The 21,767-nt window shown below is 42.7% G+C and overlaps 2 protein-coding genes across 2 annotated transcripts; both read left to right on the top strand.

The window, feature by feature from the left end:
* Positions 1-585: 585 nt before the first annotated feature.
* On the top strand, positions 586-12,659 carry LOC144739942 (microtubule-associated protein 1B-like). Its single transcript, XM_078622822.1, is given in 10 exon segments — positions 586-769; positions 2,018-2,119; positions 5,929-6,011; positions 6,566-6,706; positions 6,878-7,699; positions 7,701-11,783; positions 11,822-11,978; positions 12,078-12,298; positions 12,503-12,610; positions 12,612-12,659. Coding segments are annotated over 10 exon segments (5,949 nt in total).
* An 811-nt stretch (positions 12,660-13,470) lies between these two features.
* On the top strand, positions 13,471-19,177 carry LOC144739941 (pentatricopeptide repeat-containing protein 2, mitochondrial-like). Its single transcript, XM_078622820.1, is given in 11 exon segments — positions 13,471-13,476; positions 16,956-16,995; positions 16,998-17,048; positions 17,157-17,286; positions 17,451-17,568; positions 17,650-17,728; positions 17,794-17,885; positions 18,035-18,148; positions 18,226-18,300; positions 18,378-18,491; positions 18,956-19,177. Coding segments are annotated over 11 exon segments (1,041 nt in total).
* The last annotated feature ends 2,590 nt before the right edge of the window (positions 19,178-21,767 follow it).

The raw sequence follows: 21,767 nt of genomic DNA, 5'->3' as shown, positions 1-21,767 counted from the left end.
GGGCTACAGCAACTGCTTTCTTGTTTTTATTGATCCTAATGGTTTTAATTGCATTAATTGCCACTTATCTTTCCTCTCCTCACTTTGATATCCTGTAATATAAATAACTACAAATAAAATGTATTATTATTATTATTATTAACCTTGTCCGGCTGAAGCTGTCTTAACGTGTAAAATGAGGGGGGGGGGGGGGTATTTCTTGTTTTTTTTTAAGTTATTGTTTGATTTTAACAGTGGGCTTAATTTCCGAACAACAGATATCTAAACATTCCAAGCTGTTGCTTTGCTCAGAAAATATTCATATTTACGCATCAAATCTCGTTGACTTCCGGACGCGTTTGATTCGTTGAGAATGACATCAGCTGGAGTGAGTGTGCGAAAAAAAAAAAAAAAAAGAAACAGCCTCTTCGCTTCCCGGTTACCGAGCATGACACAATGTCTGCTGGTATAAAAAGCTAGGGCCACTCCTATCAAGACTCCACTTGCATGTCTGCAGACCGAGCGGTGGTCTGACTGAGAGCAGAGGGAGGAGGAGGCTGAGGCTGCTGCTGCTGCTGCTGCTGCTGTGGAGACACAGGAGGAGAGATGGCCACCCTGCTGGAAGCTGCAGACATGGAGACTTTCGGCGTCCAAAGCAACACGGGCGCGTCCCCGACATCCTGCAGCCCATCGCAGCACTTCATCGACAGCAAATTCTACCTGCTGGTGGTGATCGGGGAGACGGTGTCCGAGGAGCACCTGAAGTGTGCCATTGCGGACATAGAGAAAGGTAAGAGGGGGTTGGTGGGGTGGTGGGGTGGGTGCGGGCCACCACCCTCTGCTGAACAGACAAAGATGTACGTGTGGGAAGTTGGTCGTATGAGTCAAATCGGTCGTGGATGAACTTTACGCACAAAATGCGCCGCGGTGTATATGGGTATAGTGACGGAGCAGCCACTCCCAAGAAGACCGCCACAAGTTGTCTCCAGAACACTCCTCGCGTCTGAGCAGCTTGGTTCAGTCAGTGTGATTGTGTTTTTTTTTCCTTTCCTGGTGGGGGCGGAATGTTGTGATGCGCACACGTGTGTAAAGAAGCAGTGATTCAGCATTAAATCTGCGTCAGTTTCTCCAGGTGTTTTTGTTTCAAACCAGCGTCCGTCCGCCGCGCGCAGTGTGAATAACAACAGTTCCCTCTCCATCCTCCTCCTCAGCCGCCTCCTTATCCCACATCCAGCTCTCTCATCCCCGTACCGGCTGGTGGGCGTGGCCCGGGCCGCACTGCGGTCCCTACGGGTAGCCACAAGGGCCGATTTTCAAAGTGAGCAGGGCGTTTTGAAAGAGCTGCTGTGCGTAGGTGCGGCCTGCGCGGCCTGAGGGCGCCGTTGAGTCGGGAGGGGGGGGCATGTGGCGCAGCAACCCAGTGACTTTACAATCCAGGGTTTTTGGGTAGATTGAAGCAAAGTGAAAGCGCATTAAGTGCCCAACAAAGTGGAATCTGCTGAGAAAATCATCTGAAAGTCGTCATAATGCTGCTGAAGGGGGATTTAAATGACTTATGTTGGAGTTTAAACCATGAGGGTTTGAACATCACTGATCGGTCTCTATAGTATTAAGAATCCAGTTATTTCATGGGTGGGACTGAGTCATTGAAAGGTTCTACTGGGAATGGCTCTTCTAGTGTCATTCTGAAGAACTCGTTGGATCCTTCACCTTCTTCTGAGTGGGATGAGCGACATCTTTGATCATGATACACTGTGTCACCTCAAAGGTGAAACACATTCGTTTCCAATTGTCTGCTGTGTGTGATGACGGGAAGAGGAGGACCTCACCATGACTCAGCACGTGGAGCCCATGTAACCGTAGCTTCGTGTCTCCTCAGCTTTTTGAATTTCTCTTCCACATCTTCACATTATTACCACCGAACCAAACATCTGTGATGTTGCGATTCAGCATATTTCATTTGTCTTTTGTCTGATCCGTTCTCAGGTCATGTCTGTCTTTGTTCTGTAACTGTAATTGTTCTGTATCTATTTCGCAGGGATACGCTCGTGGGACACCAACCTTTTGGACTGCAACCTGGACCAGGAACTCAAGCTGTTTGTCTCCAGACACTCGGCTCGGTTTTCTGCAGACGTCAGAGGTAACCTGGAAAGAAAAGACATTTCCGTTGACAATTTGGCACCGCTGAATCTTTTCGGACGGTCCCCAAACAAAACCTGAGGGGACATAATTCATGTGTAAAGCACCGGGGTTGAATTACCAGTCTGTGCACTCTCAGCCGCTTTGAGAGCGTTATTGGCGACAAGGTGAAGGTTTTATTAAGGTGGAGCAGCTCCAGTGTCACAGACCGTCACTGGGCTGCGTGCAGCAGTTTCCATATCGGATACAAACCAGCGGGGATTCATTCTAGCTTCGACTGACAGCTGATTGATCCCTGAAGAACTCAACTGAATGCTTTATTAATCCTGTTTGACATACAGTGGTGAGATGCAACACACTGCACGGGAGACGGGAGGTTGTGATTTTATCTGTGCTATTATTCAAATCCCTGCTCGCTTTCCTCCACCTTGTTTTTTCACCCCCCCCCCATCTCCCATCCTCCACTCGTCTCTCTGCCTGCCTGTGCTGTTGCCTTGGAACCCAGTAGTACATGCACAGTTGATTTGGGAGTAATTATCAGTGGAGAATCCCCGATGGCAAGAGTCTGTCCGCGAACACAAAGACGGGAGGAGAGGAGAGAGGTGGAGGGGAGTCGCCTTAGGAGGAGGAGGAGGAGGAGAGGAGGGAGGGGGGGGTTAGAAAAGAAACAGAGGTGGAGAATAGGATGAGGCAGGAAGCAGGAAGTTGTTAAACTACTACAGTTTAATCGCCATTTCTGATTGTAGGTTAAAGAACAAAGAAAAGCCAGGTCGTTGGCTGCTGAGGTGTGGAGCTGAGTCTGTTTCTCGGTCGCACACATGCTGATATGTCATCTGGCTCAGGCTCAGTTCTAAAATCTGGCTTCAGAGTGAAATGGCTCCAACAATGTTTTTTGGGTTTTTTTTTTCAAAGAGATAAATCAGAAAATTGGCACATCAATTCCAGGAAACAGCTGGCTCAGACACACAAATTTGCCATTCGCCAAAATGTCAAACTGATCTTTTATGTGCGTGAATCTGCATGAAGCATCAGAGAAGAGCACTTGAACAGGAGCCTGCTCAGGACATCAAAACCTCTAAATATCTTTCCTTTCCCCGTCGAGTGGCTCATATATTGGTTATGCTGGAAAACACAACAGCAGCAGGTGGTGCCGGGCGGTGGAGCTGCAATATAATTATCTGTCTGCTTGACAGATGACGAGCCATCGATCAGGCACTGAGGGCCTGGACCCCACAGGGGCGAGGATCAAAAGGGGCAGAGGGTCAAGAGTGTCAAAGGCTCACGTCCGACACTGCAGCTCCTACACATACAGATCCTTCTGACAAGAAGAGCAATTTTCCACTTGTATGATCCTATTTACACTCACGCTAGATGCCGTCAGCTCAAAAATCCTTCATATTCACAAAAGGAACAAACATAATCCGGTTACTGGCTGTTGTTTTTTTATCTGACCAGCTAGTAAAAACAGCTTCATGTCTCTGACAGCCGTCATCAGGACCACACAGGTGATCTGTCAGAATTGGACCAATTATAACAGACGTCTCTGCTGCCTGAATGTCACAGAAGTTATTCCACAACACGACAAAAAGCAGAAGAACGCAGCGTCGACACATACAAGCTGTTCTATCCATAAAACTCATCATGTCTATGTGCAGAAGCAGAATCCACTGTATTTCCACAGATCTATTGTTGGTGTGGAGCCATCCACATTGATGTTCCATAGTGTGGTTCAGGCTGTGACAGTCAGCCTACCCCAGTCTGACTTCCAGTTCAGCCGGGACAAGAATGCTCGCTGATGCGTGTCACATTACCTTGCCTCCTGTAGAGAGAGGGAGAGGGAGACGCTGGACGTTACGGGATTGTATATCGATCAAAGTAATTGTCAGGGTCAAACAAGCTCCAGTGCACAAGCTGCCATTTTTGGACAAGTTTGGCACGTTGCAATCCGTCTGAATGTCTGGGTGTTTTATTAGTTTGTAACATGTAAGAGCTGCTGCGTTTTCTGCTTCATCACATAATCAGAAAGGACCAGTGAGCAAGACAGAGGGAGAGAGAGAGACAAAGGGGGAAAAAAAATTATACAATAGATTCCCATGATGGATTTCCCTGTCAATCTGGCATCAGACTACTCTCAGCTGGTTTCTTCATATACAGTAATTCTGTAAAAGTGGAGTATCATTGCAGCCCAGACTATGAGCGCCTCAGACTCATAGCAACCACTTCACTATTAAAAGCAGAAAATGAAGGTGGTTTTCCATAGAGAGTGACAGCCCGTTGGGAGGAAGCGTCAGGGTTAATGGCGATGTGCACCATGGTGTGCTTCTATGAAATATGTATGGAGAATTCAGCCCAGCAGCCAGAGAGCTGCGGCAGCATCACGTCTTGATAAAGTACTCTCTGTCCTCTGCTTGGGAACGTAGGGCTGTTCTGTTTCTAAAGACTGACCGGGGGAAATTCATGTCCATACACTGAAATGAATCACTAAACGTACCAGTCAGCTGTAAAGCTAAAACCCTGCCGACCTGCTGAATTATTGTTTAGATGACGGTCCGCTTCCTATCTGGTCGTGTCAGAGATGACAGCAGAGAACAAAATCAAATCTGTATTATAAGTCAAAACATTTTACACTAAAGACACAAATTTGTAGTAGAAATTAAGTACTTATTAAATCGTAAAATAATAATGATCAAATCTTTTCTCATCTCACCGATCTCTACCCACTCTTGATCTGGTTTGTCTCCTTTGAGTGACTTTTTTTTGTGTTGTTTTCTGCCCGTCGGAAATAATTCCAAATGTATAAAATCAATCCTGACTTTTCTCAGCTGCCTCCAGCAGACTTGACTGATCTTTGTGTGGGGAAAAAAAACAGAAATGAAAGGACAAGAAGAAGATACAAAGATAGATTTTGAGAATCAGTGAATGAGGTCTGCTGAGGATAACTGGAAACATTACTGTCGCATACGGCCGCAGTGACCTGGTCATGTCCAAGTGTCCTTGAACTGACCAAACTGCTCTTGATGCTCCGTCATCACTGTATGAATGTGTGCTAACAGCTGCACACCTTGGACACCAGCTTCTACCACGAGTGTGAATGGGTGAATACGGTGACATTGGGAAATGCTTTTGAGTGTCATATCTAAAAATGCAGTCATTTTTCATCAGCTGGACCAAAAAGAGGCTGTCTATCACACAGACATACTGTAATTCTAATTCTGTTTTTTTTGATTACGCTCCGAAATCGCACCGTAATGTCACTGCAAATGTCACCCGGTTGAGTTCAACAAGAAAAAGGTTTTACAAAAAAGCATGATGTGGGAAGAACTTGATCTTGAAAAGAGGTTTCAATGCCAAAGACTGTGACTGAGGGAATGAGGAGGCTGTTATTCATACATCTCAAGAGACTTAATATTCAGCTTGGTGATAAAGAGCTCTGCTCTGCACAGACTATTAACATTTACACAGTCATATTGGAAAGGCAAGACAGTCTATATTTCATGACTTAGTTTAACCGTTTTTTTATCTCTTCTCTCAGACAGGCTCATGTTCTTCTCTTGTCTTGGGTGCGTTTTGTTGTTTGGTGTCAAAAGTTGGTCGTAAACCCGACGTTTATGGAATTAAAAGCGTGTCCAAAGTGGTGAGAAAGGATTTTAAGAGGGATTTGGTGGCAACAGAACTAATAATAACGTGGCTGAAAATAGAACTAGCACTATATCAATAATAATAATCACCCATATTTTTAAGCACAATGAAATCATTTCCGTGACATTTTTCAATTTTTCATTAGTAACCTTATTTAAATTTGTTTTGCAGGGCAGAGAATTCTTCATCATAAAAGTAATGTCCTGGAGACAGTGGTGCTCATCAACCCTTCAGATGAAGCAGTCAGTACCGAGGTAAGATGAGCCTTTCAGTGTTTTGTCAGTGTAATTTTGTCTATTTTCTCTTGTGCCACCGAAGTTTTTCCAACGTTGCCTCCTCCTTCTGGCCATGTCAGTGGTCAAACTGGGCGTTAATATATCAAAGCACAGCAGGATTGACCTGGCCAGCAGCCCAGAACAGCTGATGCTGCTTAAGTAGGGGAAAAAAAAAAAAAAAAACGACCAAGGGACATGAAAAGACGAGAGATACAGGGATAAAGGGAAACTTACTGTAGAAAGGAGGAAGTCAGCTGACTAGCTAATGGATTTGTGGAATTGATATGGAATTAGTGATACGTCAAAGACACTACATCAGTAAGCCGATTGTTGCTGCAGCTTTGTATTCCCCCTTTCTGCGGCCAGTAATATTATTACTGTATCACATTGCTGTTCTAATGTAATTTCAATAAATAGATTACTTGTGTTCCCGAGCGACGTAAATCCTTTTCTCTGCTTCTGTCTACTATGAACCAGAATTCTAGGTAGTCTAAGATACAAAGTCACATTATTTTTGTGTTTTCAATTTTTAGGTCCGTCTGATGATTTCTAACAGTGCCAGACACAAGCTTCTGGTTCTGTCAGGGCAAAGTACTGAAAACACTGGGGAGCTAATTCTTCAGGCTGGATCATTTTCGTTTTCCAGATTTATAGACATATTCACTGACCAAGAGGTGAGTCTACATAGGAGCTGGACATATATCTCTGCTTTTTCATTCATGCATGGTGTGTAGATTAGACACTTACACATATGTACATACATATACACATGCTTAAATACATTGTGCTGTTGGTGTTATAACTGACTACACCGTGTTCAAAACTCCATTTTCCCTCATGTGCAGATTGGTGAACTGCTCAGCACCATTCACCCAGCAAACAAAGCCAACCTTACACTCGCCTGCCCTGATCAAGGTGACTGGAAGAACTCAAACTTGGACAAACACAACCTGCAAGACTTCATTAACATAAAACTGAACTCTGCTCTTATACTCCCCGAAATGGAGGGCCTCTCGGAGTTCACCGAATATTTGTCTGAATCAGTAGAGATTCCGTCACCGTTTGACATGCTAGAACCACCAACTTCAGGTGGATTTCTCAAACTCTCCAAACCCTGTTGTTACATTTTCCCTGCTGGTCGTGGGGACTCTGCTCTCTTTGCCGTAAATGGCTTCAACATGCTCATAAATGGTGGCTCAGACAGGAAGTCCTGCTTCTGGAAGCTTGTGAGGCATCTGGACCGAGTGGACTCCATCCTCCTGACCCACATTGGGGATGAAAACCTGCCAGGCATTAATAGCATGCTGCAAAGAAAGATTGCAGAGCTTGAAGAAGAACAGTCCCAGGGGTCAACAGCTAACAGTGACTGGGTGAAAAACATGATTTCCCCAGATGTTGGTGTTGTGTTTGTCAATCTTCCTGAAAACTTGGATACCCCTGAACCTAATTACAGAGTGCGGAAGAATGTTGAGGAAGCAGCATTCCTGCAGCAGTTCCTGACCAAACTAAATTTGAGAATAGAGACCCTGCAAAGGCCGGTGGGTAACATAATAGAGCCCATTACACTTTTCCAGAAAATGGGTGTGGGAAAGCTTGAGATGTATGTACTTAACCCATCAAAGAACAGCAAAGAGATGCAACACTTTATGAAGCAGTGGACTGGTAGTGGAAAAAGACACCACTTCAATTCTGCTGCCAAATGGAAAAGAATCTGAGTTCCCTGTGTCGTACTTGACTTCTATATCTTCAGTAATTGTGTGGCACCCTGCAAATCCCTCAGATAAGATTGTCCGAGTTCTCTTTCCTGGAAATGCCACCCAGCATCACATCTTTGAGGGTTTAGAAAAACTAAAGCACCTGGAGTTTTTGAAGGAGCCTGTTGCCACTCAAAAAACATTGGCATCTAATATGCCATCCACGCCAACACTAAAGCAAACGAAGATTAAACACCGGACAGATAGCAAAGAGAGCCTAAGGTCTACCCCAAAACCATCCCCAAGCAAAAGTTTCAAGAAGGATACAAAGGAGGAAGGATCAGAAAAGGTAAAGACAGATGTAGAATCATCAATGGAAAAAACACAAAAGACAGAGAAAAAAGAAAAGGCTCCACTGAGAAGGGAAAAACCAAAGGCTCCTGAGAAGGAATCAAAGCCAACTGCAGAGCAAGCAGTCAAAAATGACACTCCAGAGAAAAAGAAGCCAGAAATGAAACCTAAATCTGATAAGGACAAGGTTATTAAGAAGGATGTTAAAGTGTCCACGGAAAAGAGAAAGACTGTTAAAAAAGAGGTAGGAAGGAAAGACGACACACCTAAACAAGAGAATAAAAAGGATGAAAAGGTTAAAAAAGACGAAGTAAAGAAAGTTATCAAAAGGGATCTTAGAAGAGAGTCTCCAATGAAGGAGAAAAGTGAAGAAAAAAAAGAGCTAAAGAAAGATGTGAAAAGACCTTCTAAAGACATCAAAAAGACTGGTGTAGGTGAGGCAAAGGGCCTAGCGCCAAGACAGACTCCCCCAAAAAGAGATGGTACATCCAAAAAAGAGGCAGGAATCCCGTCTAAATTAAAAGACAAAGGAAAGTCAAAGGTGTCAAAGCGGGAGACAAAGGTGGACAGTACCAAAGATGAAGCTAGCACAGCTCCTATCGCGGATGACCCAGAGGCAGAGCGATCTCTGATGTCCTCACCAGAGGACCTCACTAAGGACTTTGAGGAGCTACGGGCAGAGAAGGTGACGGAGGATGATGCAACTGTACAACAAATCAAGGAAGAAGAAGAAGAAGGTGTGACGACCCACCATGAAGATGTAATGCAGACCAAAGAGTCACCTGAGTCTTTGGATGAGGGTATAACCACAACAGAGGCTGAAGGAGATAATGGAGAGACTCCAGAGGAACAAGTTCTGAGGGAAAAACTTGGTGGTAGTGTCAGTGAAAAGTTTGAGGATGAGGGAACTGTCATGGAAGAAACATCAGAAGGAGGGGAATATGAAGAGAAGGGAGAAACAGAAGAGATTTATGAACCACAGGTGGTGGAATCAGTTAAACTTGAGCATAGTCCATGTAAAGATGAATACCTAGAAAGACCTGCTATGGTGGTAACAGGGGGGAGTACTGAGGACAACACTGATGTTCGTCATACAGATCAAACTATAAATGAAGAAGAAAAAGAGAAAGAAAATCTGTTTCAATCAGCCTCACCCAAAATGTCATCACCTGTTTCGCCTGCTACATCAGTCCATGATGAAATGCGCCCTATTGGCTTTGAGAGCTTTACTACTTCTGATGATGAGAACAGAGAGGAACCCGGTGAGGATTTTACTGTTACATCTGGCCACACTCACTCTATCATTGATATATGTAGTGTGCCAACCCCAATGGATGATATGTTGACACCAAGGGACATTATGATTGACAAAACTGCCAATGGTGAAGCTGAATATCCTTCACAGGTTGTCGGAAAACCTGGGAAATCAGTTTCTGGAGAGTCTAAACCAGATGTGCCAACATCAGACCACTCTCATAGTGATGTCACAGAAGGCCAGGACTACAACCACTCTGCTTCCACAATGTCCCCTACTTCCTCATTAGAGGAAGACAAACTCTTTAGGAATTTCCCTTCTGAAGAGAAAACTGGAGAGACGTCTGTTGAAGATGCAGTAAGACCTCGTTTAATGTCACCTTTTGTGCGTTCTCCTTCAGTGGAACACAAAGACACTCCATCCCTCTTTGCTGCTCCAATCGAGCTGTCCTCCACACTGGCAGGGAGCACCAGAATAGCAGTTGGCGGTTCCATTAGTCCAGATGACAAGACATTGGAAGGAGCCCACTCTCCCCAATCCTCTGGTCACACACCTTACTATCAGTCTCCAGTAGATGAAAAGGCAGGACCTCTGCCACAACTGTCAGAAGACAGAGCACAGGGTCCAATAATTGTGGAAGTCACAAGTGATAAAGAAGACTCCTCTGACAGGGTTACCCCAGAGCCAAATGAACCAGAACCAGAGTGTTCCTCTATTTTAGAGATGGGGATGTCCTCTCCAAAGAGCACACCTTTAGAACCTGATTCCCCAACAAAGCAGGAAAAGCCATCCTTTGATATAGATAACAAGGAACCTGGAGACCATTCAGTCAGGTCGTCAACCCCTGTGACCAAACATGAATCAGACACCAATCCTTTCACAGCCTACAAAGAAGAGAGTAAAATGTCAATTTCAGAGGGAACTACATCAGACAAGTCAGGCACACCTCTGGAGGAAGTGGTAGCAGAAGACATGTTTTCACATTTAGCTTCAGCATCCACTGCCTCCCTTGCCACCAGCTCTTTGCCAGAGCCCACCACGGACTCTCCTTCCCTTCATGCTGAGGTTGGGTCTCCTCACTCAACAGAAGTAGATGACTCCCTGTCTGTTTCTGTGGTTCAGACACCAACCACGTTCCATGAGGCCGATGGCTCTCCATCCAAAGAAGATAGCCCAAGACCCATGTCCATTTCACCAGACATCTCACCAAAGACAAAAAGCAGAGCACAGATGCAGGACACCAAATCCCCAGAGCACTCTACTATGTCAATAGAATTTGGCCAGGAATCTCCTGACCACTCCTTAGCCCTTGACTTCAGTAAACAATCTCCAGATCACCCATCTGCAGGAGGCAGTTCCCGTGCCACAGAGAATGGCCCCACTGAAATTGACTATAGTCCATCAGACGTAACTGACGCAAAACAATCTGAAGAGCAAAGACCTAAAAAGGAGAAACCTTTGCTTTTCGATGAAAGTGATTCAGTTCGTGCCACTTCAGCAACCCCATCGGATGCATCTCAGTCCACGCCCTCAGTCACAACCCCTTGCCAAATGGCAGATATACCACCCGATGTGACTGAGCAGACTGGCAGGTCCCCAGACACCCCAAAATCAGCCTCCCAAATCCACTCTCCTCACTCCAACGAGCCATCCCCAGAAATGGAAATTCCCCTGGAAAAAGACAACACCAGCCCAAACTCACCGTGTATTGAGTACATTAGTAAGTCTGACAAGTCACCTTCACCACCTAAGGCTACTTCCCCATTAACTTTAACATCTTTAAGCGAAGGGAAAGTCTCCCCCCAAAAGGAGACTAATCCATTTAAATGTGAAGGCTATGCACCCGAAGCAAAATCCCCCCTAAGCCCCAAAGCTCCTTCCCCATCATATCTACCTCTCTCCTCACATCCATCTTATTACAATTCTGCCTGTGGCTCCAGTGAGCCAAGTTCCACTAGAAAAAGTCCAACTGCTCCCTCTAAGACAGATGTTGACCTCTGCTTAGTCACGTCATGTGAATACCGTCATCCCAAGACAGAACTATCACCCTCTTTCATCAATCCCAATCCTCTTGAATACTTCATTAATGAAGCAAATGCCTTGGAAGAGGAAAGGCCACTTGCCAAGTTTGGAGGAGGGCCCCCACCACCAGGGGGTAAACTTACTACTAAGCAATGTGAAGAGACCCCACCCACATCCATCAGTGAATCTGTCCCATCCCAGACTGATTCAGATGTTCCACCAGGGACAGAGGAGTGCCCCTCTATTACTGCAGATGCCAACATCGACTCTGAAGATGACTCTGAGACTCTGCCAACTGACAGAACCCTCACCTACAGGCATGCCGATCCTCCTCCAGTGGCACTCAGGGACTCTGCTCCATCTTCAAGCCACCATGATGCCTGCATGGTAGACCCAGAAGCCCTCAAAGCCGAAGAAAATCACCACAATGCTAATACAGATGGAGCTGAAAATCCCAAGAAGAAAAGCTCTCCAAGAAGTCATCCTCACCAGCCAGAAAAGGGGGGTTATCAAAAGTGAAGGACACAAAGATTGCCTCTCCAAAGAAAGGTGTTGGAGAAGGAAAAGATGCCAAAAATGCAACCAATACCTCAGCATCCAGAAGTGTAAAAACAGCAACATCAGGTCTGTATTACTTACTTACACTTGTTGCAGTTATAGTATTATTTATTGTTATTATTTTGAGACATTTTGTACAGTTGCCTTGGTCTTTTTCAGGTACAGGCAGTGCCAAGGCATCTGTGCCCAACTGTCCTTCTATGTACATGGATTTGGTTTACATTCCCAATCACTGCAGTGCCAAGAATGTGGATGCTGAATTTTTTAAGCGAGTGCGGTCCTCGTACTATGTTGTTAGTGGAAATGACCAGGCTGCTCAGGAGCCCAGTAGAGCAGTTCTTGACGCTCTGCTTGAAGGAAAGGCTCAGTGGGGAAACAGTATGCAGGTAAGTTGCAATATTTGTGTGGTTATATTTGACCAGATGATGAAGTTATACCTTTCACTTCATTTTGAGATATTCACATGTCTGCTAGTAGGGGGGATTCACAGTCAATACATTAATTTCTTATGAAATAATTACATCAACACACCTACATTATCTGGGTTTGTGGTACATAGATGGCTTATTGTACTTTCTTTCTTATATTAGGTCACACTGATTCCAACCCATGACACTGACGTCATGAGAGAGTGGTACCAGGAGACCCACGACAAGCAGCAGGAGCTGAATATAATGGTCCTGGCCAGCAGCAGCACTGGTTGTCATGCAGGATGAGTCCTTCCCAGCTTGTAAGATAGAGATGTAGGCCTACTATTCTGCAAGAGATGGTGGATCAGGGGACATAGTCACTAATGAGAGGGATCATTATTGAAGAAATAAAACAAATATGTGGAGCATAAACCATACGCAGACACGTAAATATAGTGACATGTTGAACTGATTGTCATGGGTTTATTTCCAGGGCAGTAGGACGATGTTCTGCCTCTAATACAAGGGGCAATTTAAATGTTTCAAGCGACAACTGAGCATCTCCACGGTTTTGAGGGCTCTATCTAAGAGTGGCCAGTAAATAAAATGTATAAAAGTACACATTCTTGATATCCTTTAGGTCAAATAAAGGCTAATTATAACCGGTCATATAAAGATACTGGAGTGTACTGGAAGTCAGATTCAAGTCAAGGCAGGGGATCTTTCAACGTATTTAACTGCATTCAATATAACATCAGCTCCTGCTTCATTCTAAAAGGAGAATACAATCTAATTTTAGTTTTTGCCTTATTGGGATGTAAACATGGCTGTAAGCAACTGGATCCACTGGTGGTCGACTCCCCCTCCCCCACCCCACAAAGTTTGTTAAATGTCTACATAAATGAATGCATACAAATCAACATAAAAGCATATTCAGCGATGATTAGCATATTAATCCTAGGCAGATACATGGCGTTCCTACCGTTGTGAAAACATCTTTGGTGTCATTTATGTTAATTTCAATAAGTGGAAAATATATATTTTTAATATGTTGAACTTACTCATGTTATTGTTTTTAGAAAAAAACAACATTTTTCTTTTCGATTGAACTTCTTATACTTTATTTTTTATTTATTTTATTTGTAAAAATGGCGGTGAGATATTTTCATAAAGATTGAAACGTCTTGATTTTCTAAACCAATGTACTGTAATTATGAATAGCTTTGTGGCCAGTGGAGTGGTTGGAATAGCTGTGCATGAGTTGAGTTCATGGGAAGTTGGCTCAGACATGGATCGAGGCATTTTATGATTTGCGTCACGACGTTGTACTGCAGTAACTCAATGGATATAAAACTTGTTTTATAGCCGTCGTAAAGTTGACGTGGGCATTTCTGCGACTTTGTTGATTGATTGCAAACAGTTTCCAGCAGAGGTGTTGCCTCGAGAGGGGCAGCACGCAGAGGTGGGAGTGAGTGTGTTTTAGATGAACGTATGGAACACAAATACTAGACACTTTAAATCCAAATAAGACACATACCAAACAGTACAGAGGGGGATAACCAACATCTACATGCCAGCTTCTGAAGTAACATAAACAGACATCAATGTGATGATTACAGCTTTGGCTTTGGCTCAAACTCACCAGATATGTCTGAAAAAATGCAAGGTGTTTTAATCTATCTATCGCTAGCAATTTTCCTGCAAGGGAACGTCAGACCAACATCATTCAATAACACACAAACAAACTTTGAACTAACACTCTTGGATTCTGTCTGTTTCTCTCTCTCTTTCTCTTCCTCTTCCTCTCTCTCCCTCTCTTACTATTTACCTTTGCCTTTTTCTCCTAATCTTTCTTGTGGAGAACTTTAATAATGTTTATCAGCAGCTGTATGGTATAATTGTCTCGTGATCTTGCATCCTTTCCCCCCTGTTTCCCAAACTCATATGTAACCATAGGACTTAGTTTCAAGTAAAAGTATTCCTTAGTGCTTTCGGATGTTTGTGTGCAATATTTCCTGTATGGAGAACCAGATTTGAGAGGAACCACTACTAAATAACATTCAAACTAAAACCACAATAAAATGTGTAGTGAAAAAAAGAATCTGTCTTCTGTCCTGAAATCAATTTATGGTGATAACATGATGTTGTGATCATACTGCCTTAATAATTGCTTAAAACTGCATAGTGAACTGAAACAGTTTTTATGAAGTGTTATTTATGTATTAGTTCATTCATGTATTTTGAAATGACATAGCCTAATCACTTGCTCTCATGTTAATACAGGGCTATTTATTGGTGTTTTATTTTGAAAACATGGATTATGTCAAACTTACAGGTGCATTCAAGTTGAATACTTAAATACTCACACTGACAAACACGTTTATTACCGTAACCTATGCCACAGACATTTTAGATAAAATGGTGGATGCCTAAGACTACAGGCTCAGTAGAAGATATACAGTATGCCAACATTGTGTGGGGAAAAATTATTTAGTTTTTGAGAAGCTCTATAAACATCAAAAAATTGTATAACCTGAAAGAGCTAAAAACAAAAATGATAATTTTTTTAAAATAATAACTGCCACTTGTACATATGAAGACAAACAGACAAACCATGTCTACATTTGTATTCTCATTTCAGCCTAGCATTTAATAACACAGGTCATCTTTGGAAGCAGAGATATGACTATATTTACTGCGTTCCCTCGTTTAGGTACCCCGCACCTGCAGAATATTATCTACTCCCATGGAGGTAGAAGTCAGCATTTTGATTAACCCAGAAGCACACTGTGCAGTAGCAGTGCTGAGTCACCATGTGGCTAAACCCCTGCAACCAATGCAAAGGAGAACTAATGGACTAATAAATATTGCATATGCATGTAAACAAATTTGCTCAGATATCTGGAATATGAAATATGCTGAAATATGTTGAAAACGTGTTTCTGAGAGGGAAAAAATAGTAGCCAGTTCCTAAAGCAAAAACAGACACCAGCAGGATGTTATACTGTACATGAGTTGTGCATTGTTTCAAAGCCAGAAATTTGGAATTCAATAGAAATGCAGTCACATACTGAAATGCTTTCATACAAATGGGCTAATCTATGTGATTGTCAGTGATTTTTCCAGCGTGGAAATGCAGGCTGATCAGTACCACCTGTTCTTTCTGTACTAGAACTGTTGCAATGGAAACATTTACCAATGTGGATGTGACAGTCACTTTCCAAACCCAACAAGAGAGCACAAATGGATAAATCAGAGATGATGAGTTACCGTTGGGACAACCTGGCTGCTTGTCAGGGTACTGGGTGACAACGTTAGGGTGTGGCTCTGAAGTCAGAAATAAAAACAGTGTACGTGTCAGGATGAGGTGCAGGACACACACTGTGGCTGTAAATGGGATACACAAAGGAAAAAAGTACTTAATATGAACAAGTGAAAACAGAGAGATACCACAAAGATGGAAACACCATGCAAGATACCATAAATTATCCAAACCCCTGTCTGATTGGCTGAGCAAGCAACTCAGCTGCATGGCCTGAGATCTGGTTGCCAGGGCAACAGCCGGGTACCTCCCTGCCACAGCCCTGTTTTCTCTGTAATGTCTCTGAAGTTAGCTTCATCAGCAAAAGATGCCTTGAGTACATTTTATTCACAGTTACTTAGTTACCTTTGAGTAATTTAAAAGAAATAACGCATTGCAAAGCACAAACCAGCCAACCAGCCACCAGAGAAAAAGTACATAAGCTAAAGGCTTTCAATACACCTGTTTGTCTGTTTGTCAACGCCCTGATATTATTCGATATGTTTTCATTTTTATAGTCAAACTATATAGTTAAACTATAGTCAACGCGAATGACAATATACAGTGAACAAGAGCACATGTGAAATCATCGGTCTTACTTGTGTGACAACAGCGCCCCCAGGTGTACTTTTAGCGCTTCTGGCTGCGGAGTGGGTTTGAAATAAAGCAAGAAAAATGTTGTTTTTGGGCGTCAAGGAAAACACGCTGCACAAAAAATGGCTTGTTGGTGTCAAGGCTATCGGTGAAAAAGCAAATAAAACCCATTAACAGGCCACATGAAACTTACTTCACATCCATGAATAACTCCTGCAAGGGCAGCTGCCATGTTGGACGATACCATTAGCGAACCGGTGTAGAACACAATTGTAACACATTTTAAGATACTTTTCCCATACATGCGATATAGTAAGTGTAAGAGTCCCCGTCTAGAATATGTATGATTGTCTTGAGCTGTAAATTGTGTCATAAAACTGGCAAATTAGCTTATTAGCGTCGACATTGTTTTCATCATGGTACGTTCAATGGGCACCATGGCGCTGGGGAGGTATGGTAAATATTGTCGTCCGGTGCTACTTGAGCACTCAAAAGGAGTATTTTGTAGTGTTTTACAGCCAGGTTGGATAGAACGTCGAATAGGAGGTAAGAACAACCAACACCCAGGAGGACTGTCCTCGCTAAAACGACACGAATGGCTTCTTTACAGAATGCAAGTGAAGGCTACATTAGCACTTCGAACATGAACCATACAAACAGTTGCGTCGGTGTTTTATGTCTTAATCCTACGACTTAACAATGAATGATTAATGTAAAATCAACGTGTTTTCTGTGCAGCTAGAAGGCATCTTGCTGTCAGAAGATGTTGTCAAACTACAAACTTCCAGCAAAGGAAGCTGGCTGTGGCTCACCTCATCACACAGCCAAACGGTGAAGTAGACCATGTCACTCGCTCTGGGTCGAGATGCAGTTTCGTGTCCTAGGATTTGAGATTTGCAGGCTTATTGATTTCTTTTCTCTCTTTTTGTTCCTGTGCAGGAAATTTCATTGAGATATTCAGGCAGAAGCTTCAAAGAAACGAGCTGGTACTAAGAGACGAGCTGAAACTCCTCCTTCACCTGTGTCAGTGTGCAGATGACATGATCACAGCCAGAGATGCCATCTACAGGTACACCTGTGACTGATCGATCAGATCAGCCTCAGCTCATTGCCCGATCCTGCAGTATACAAGTACCTCCACTTAAACACAGCAAAACAAAACCAAAAATAATATTCTGCCTGTTACTGCTTTTGCAAATCATTGAACTGCATCCTTGAATATACCCTGACAAGGTATCATGCAGAGAACCGGAACATATCTTTTGGAGAATTCAAGTTTGGGCCTCTGTTCATGAGACTGTGTTATGAGTTGGGCCTGGAGACCATGGCTGCTACGACCCTTATGGACAAGGTAAATCATTACCACTGCTTAAATAAAAAAAACATATATTTATTGTATTTTTATGATTTATGGGCTCATTTGTTTAAACAGAATATGAGAGGATTCTTCAACGACACCACTTCATTTAACATTACCATTGACATGTTGTTCCTGAAAGGCTGCTATGAAGGTGAGTGACATTTAGCCCTCTAGTGTTGTGTTTGTGTGATAAATTAAAATATATGTTATTCACAGATGCTCTGGAGGTGCTTAGAACCATGAGGAGCCAAGATGTATCATTCAACAAGGACACTATGGTTCTGGCAACTGGCACCTGCTATAAACTGGTAATGGTGATAATGGTGTAATGGTTTTTCTGGAGCTTAGGTTAATCTGGAGTGATGGAGAAAGATTGTTCTGATTACAGGGGAATATGTACAAAAGACGTAAGGAATTTCCATCACTTCCGGTGAACTGATGTGTTTGTCTTTGTCAGAATACACCGGAGTCCTACAGGATCTGCAGTGGTCTCATCGAGGAAAGTCAGACCAAAGGAAGGGTCATCCCCAGACATGCTTACTGCTTTGCTGTGGCACTTGCACTTAGACAGGTTTGTTTCTTGTTTCTGTACTCAGAAGATGTAGAGGTTATTAAAACATCAATAATTTGTGGTACTCTTTTTCTCAGAATGACGTTGAAAAGGCACAGTTGTTATATTCACAAATAATGAGCACAGACAGCCGCTTGTGCCAAAATTTGAAGGTAAGTGCATTATACAACCACAGTGAATGTATTATTTTTTTTTGTCTCTTAGATGAATGTGTTTTCTTGTGCATCAGGTTTTGATGTTAACAATGTCAGGAGCAACAGCAGATGCCAGCCTCGTCCTTTCTGCAGCCACTTTATCAAAAACCCCATTATTTATAAAGAAGCCTGAATTTTCCCAAGAGGTGGTGAGTGAAACATTTCAGTGCTTTAAAAAAATTCAGTCGCTGTTCTTGTATATTATGGGATGGGATGTGAAAGCATAATGCATACATACAGTTGTATGTATGACAGTTGTTTACATTATACATTGAATGATAATCAGGGGAAAGCCTGCTAGTGTTCTGATGTTGGCCGGCTTAAATGTTTACAATGCTCATCATACCATTAAAAGTATGCAAGTTTAATAGCTAACATTGGCTACTTAGTAAAAGACAAATTGTAGCAGGGAAATGAGATTGCCTTTCATTTTGCAAGTAATGAAATAAGTGAAATGTAACACAGTAATGGATCAGCATCCCGATGAGAACATGGACTGTCTGCTAATATTTTCTTAAACATTCCACTCCGCTACTTTGGGTAAAATCTGCAGTGAAATAGTGGTGAAGTAATAATAATTAAAATAATTTTCCTCGGTTGCTCTCTCTCACAGGTCGACTTGCTGCGTCTGCAGAGTGAGACTGGTCCACATACGATGAGAGTGGAGCAGATCGTTTCTCGCCTGGAACGGGCCGGTCAGGTGACGCGGCAGAGCCTAGACGACATGCTGTGCCAAACACCGGCTGGAAAGAGGAAGCCAGTGCTGATGCTGGAGGAGAGGAGGACTAGTAGAAGAACTTTGAAGCCACTTCAGTCCAACCTGCTGTCGGAGTGAGACAGCTTACCTTACAAGAACTCAAACACAACACTGACTTTACATGGGATTGAAAAGACACTGGCTGGAACTCAGTCGCATACTGTAGTTGCACAAAATCTGTTTCAGAAGGTCTTTGATGGTAAGTACTAAAGCAAAGCAAATCAAAACAGTATTTTTTTTACAATAATGCAGAGGTGAAACTTAAGATTTCTATGTGCTGTATTATCTAAAATCAGAGACATTAAATTAAAAAAAAAACTGTCTGAGTTCCCAGTGCTTTTGAGGAGCACTCCAGTAGTAAGCGTCGCACTTAAATAAGGTCAGTGACTCACAAGATAATGACTTAACAAATAAAGCTAGTTCGTACTCATTTTAAATGTCGGCTGTTTAGTATGCAGAAAATACACCCCTACAAAAGCCTTAGCTTTTCATGGGTACACTGTCATAACAACAAATGCACAGTGAAATATTTGTTTCAGACCAAAATCTGATTGAAACTAAGAATGTAAACAAAACACCATGACGCACGTGAAATCCCATCCCATAATGCACCACTGCTGACGTCACAACAGCCTGGGACGAGGACATCGCTGCGTTTACCCAAACAACAGGCTGTACTCAGAGTATGTTTTTTTTTATTATTATTATTATTTCAGTAGATGAATGTACATATTTTTCAGCGTGTGGAAGTGAGACCGACAGCTGCTACTAGCTAGCTAGCATCCGCTAGTCAGCTAGCTGCTACTGACTGACTGACTGACAGGGAGGCTGGGTAACAGCTAGCATCAGCGCTAATAGACAAAGAACACACGACCAAAGACTAATAACGACATCATCTGCCTTCTCTAATAGCAGCCGCGGTGTAGTCGTAGTCAGCGCCTTAGTTAGCTGAGCAGCTAACTTTCCAGTGGCTTGAGCTCACTTTGGCATAAACACAATGAGCTCCGAGGAGAATGCAGCGTCCACCAAAGCAGCTGTGGACGACGATGGCATGACGTGGTGGTACCGATGGCTCTGCAAAATAGCAGGTGTTTTGGGAGGAATATGTAAGTATTTGTCATTTCGCTCCTCATCTGGAAACATGAGCTAAGAGGCCCAGACCCAGTGTTTATAGTGTCTGCTAGTTTAAATGCTGCTGGTGAAGAATCCAGGATACATTAATAATAATATGGACAGATTGTTAATCTTCACCTTATAATGGTTATATTACGATTATATGTGTTCACATAGCCCGATATTATACTCATACTACAGTGCAGTTGGTCAGACCAACCCATTGAAGCTTAGTTCCAGTTTATTGTCTCCATCACTGCAGCAAGATACTGTATCAAATTAACATGACGAGCAATTTATTTGATTTTTCTGCTGGAATGAGCAGTTTTCCTGTTTGTCTCTGGCCTCACAGTGACACCAGAGTCACTGAGCTGGTGTCACATTAACCCTGCATGTTCAATGAGCTCTCTATTATTAAAGAAGCCTTAAAGCACACACACACACACACACACACACTAGATATAACCAGTCTCAGGCCATACAATAGTTTTATTTTGAAAACACAGCATGGAGTAAGAACCTTCATACAGGACTTGTGTGACAGCATTTTTTTAAAAACATGTCACAGCTGATCCACCTCACAGTCTACAGGGTTGATTGGTTAATATTACCAAAACTATATTTACACTGACAGGACAACATTTTCCACCCTGCATGTCATCCTTTATTTGTAGTGTCCTATATTAGGAGGAAGGCTTTGTAAGCAATGTCCGTATTCATGATGTGGCATTGTCAACTATGTCAGAAATACTACAATGGCTTCTATGACTTGTAACACAGCTTATATGCTTTTATGTGCCAGTACAACCAGGGTTGAATGTCAGAAGTATGCAGATAAATGTGAACTCTTTTAGAAGGTGGATATCTGTTGATTCCGCCAGATCCACAGAGGCTTTCCCCCTGGAATGTGTGGTTACAGTTTAAATGACTGCCTCAGCATTTCATTAGGAACTCTGTGTTATCATTTAGAAAAAAAAGCTTATGTTATTGATCTCATTCCAAATTAAAATCATACGCTTTGGCTTAGATATTGCATATCCTGCATAATGAGATTTCATTTGTCTTATCATGGCAGTGGCTTCATTGTTTTATCTGTTGAAAAATTCTTTAATATGTTCTCTGTTATCCACAATATGCAGCCTGTGCCATCTCAGGGGTGTGGAACTGTGTTACTGTGAACCCGTTAAACATTGCGGCTGGAGTGTGGATGGGTGTAAGTCAGACAGTTTCATGTACTTTATTGTTTCACACGCTCACATTTCATAGTTTTGTGAACACGTTCCATAAACTGCTTTGGTTTTGAGAATACAGTGTTCTTTGTTCGTCATCTTCTTTGTGTATTCATTTGAGCTCAGATCCTGTGTCACTGTGCAAACTATGCACAATGAAATGCTGTTTTAATCAGCCTGATGCATTTTTTCTTCTTCTGTGAATATAACACCCCCACACACAAACCCTAACAGGAACTGAGAAATATGCCGCAGTGACAGTGACAATTTTAACATGCAATTTCACCGGTACATGATGAGAGAAAAAAAAACGGTTCCTTTCTGGC

This window comes from Lampetra planeri, unplaced genomic scaffold, assembly GCF_965212315.1.
Source record: "Lampetra planeri unplaced genomic scaffold, kcLamPlan1.2.h2 scaffold_1799, whole genome shotgun sequence".
Taxonomy (NCBI): Eukaryota; Metazoa; Chordata; class Hyperoartia; order Petromyzontiformes; family Petromyzontidae; genus Lampetra; species Lampetra planeri.
This window is presented reverse-complemented; position numbering and strand designations above follow the sequence as displayed.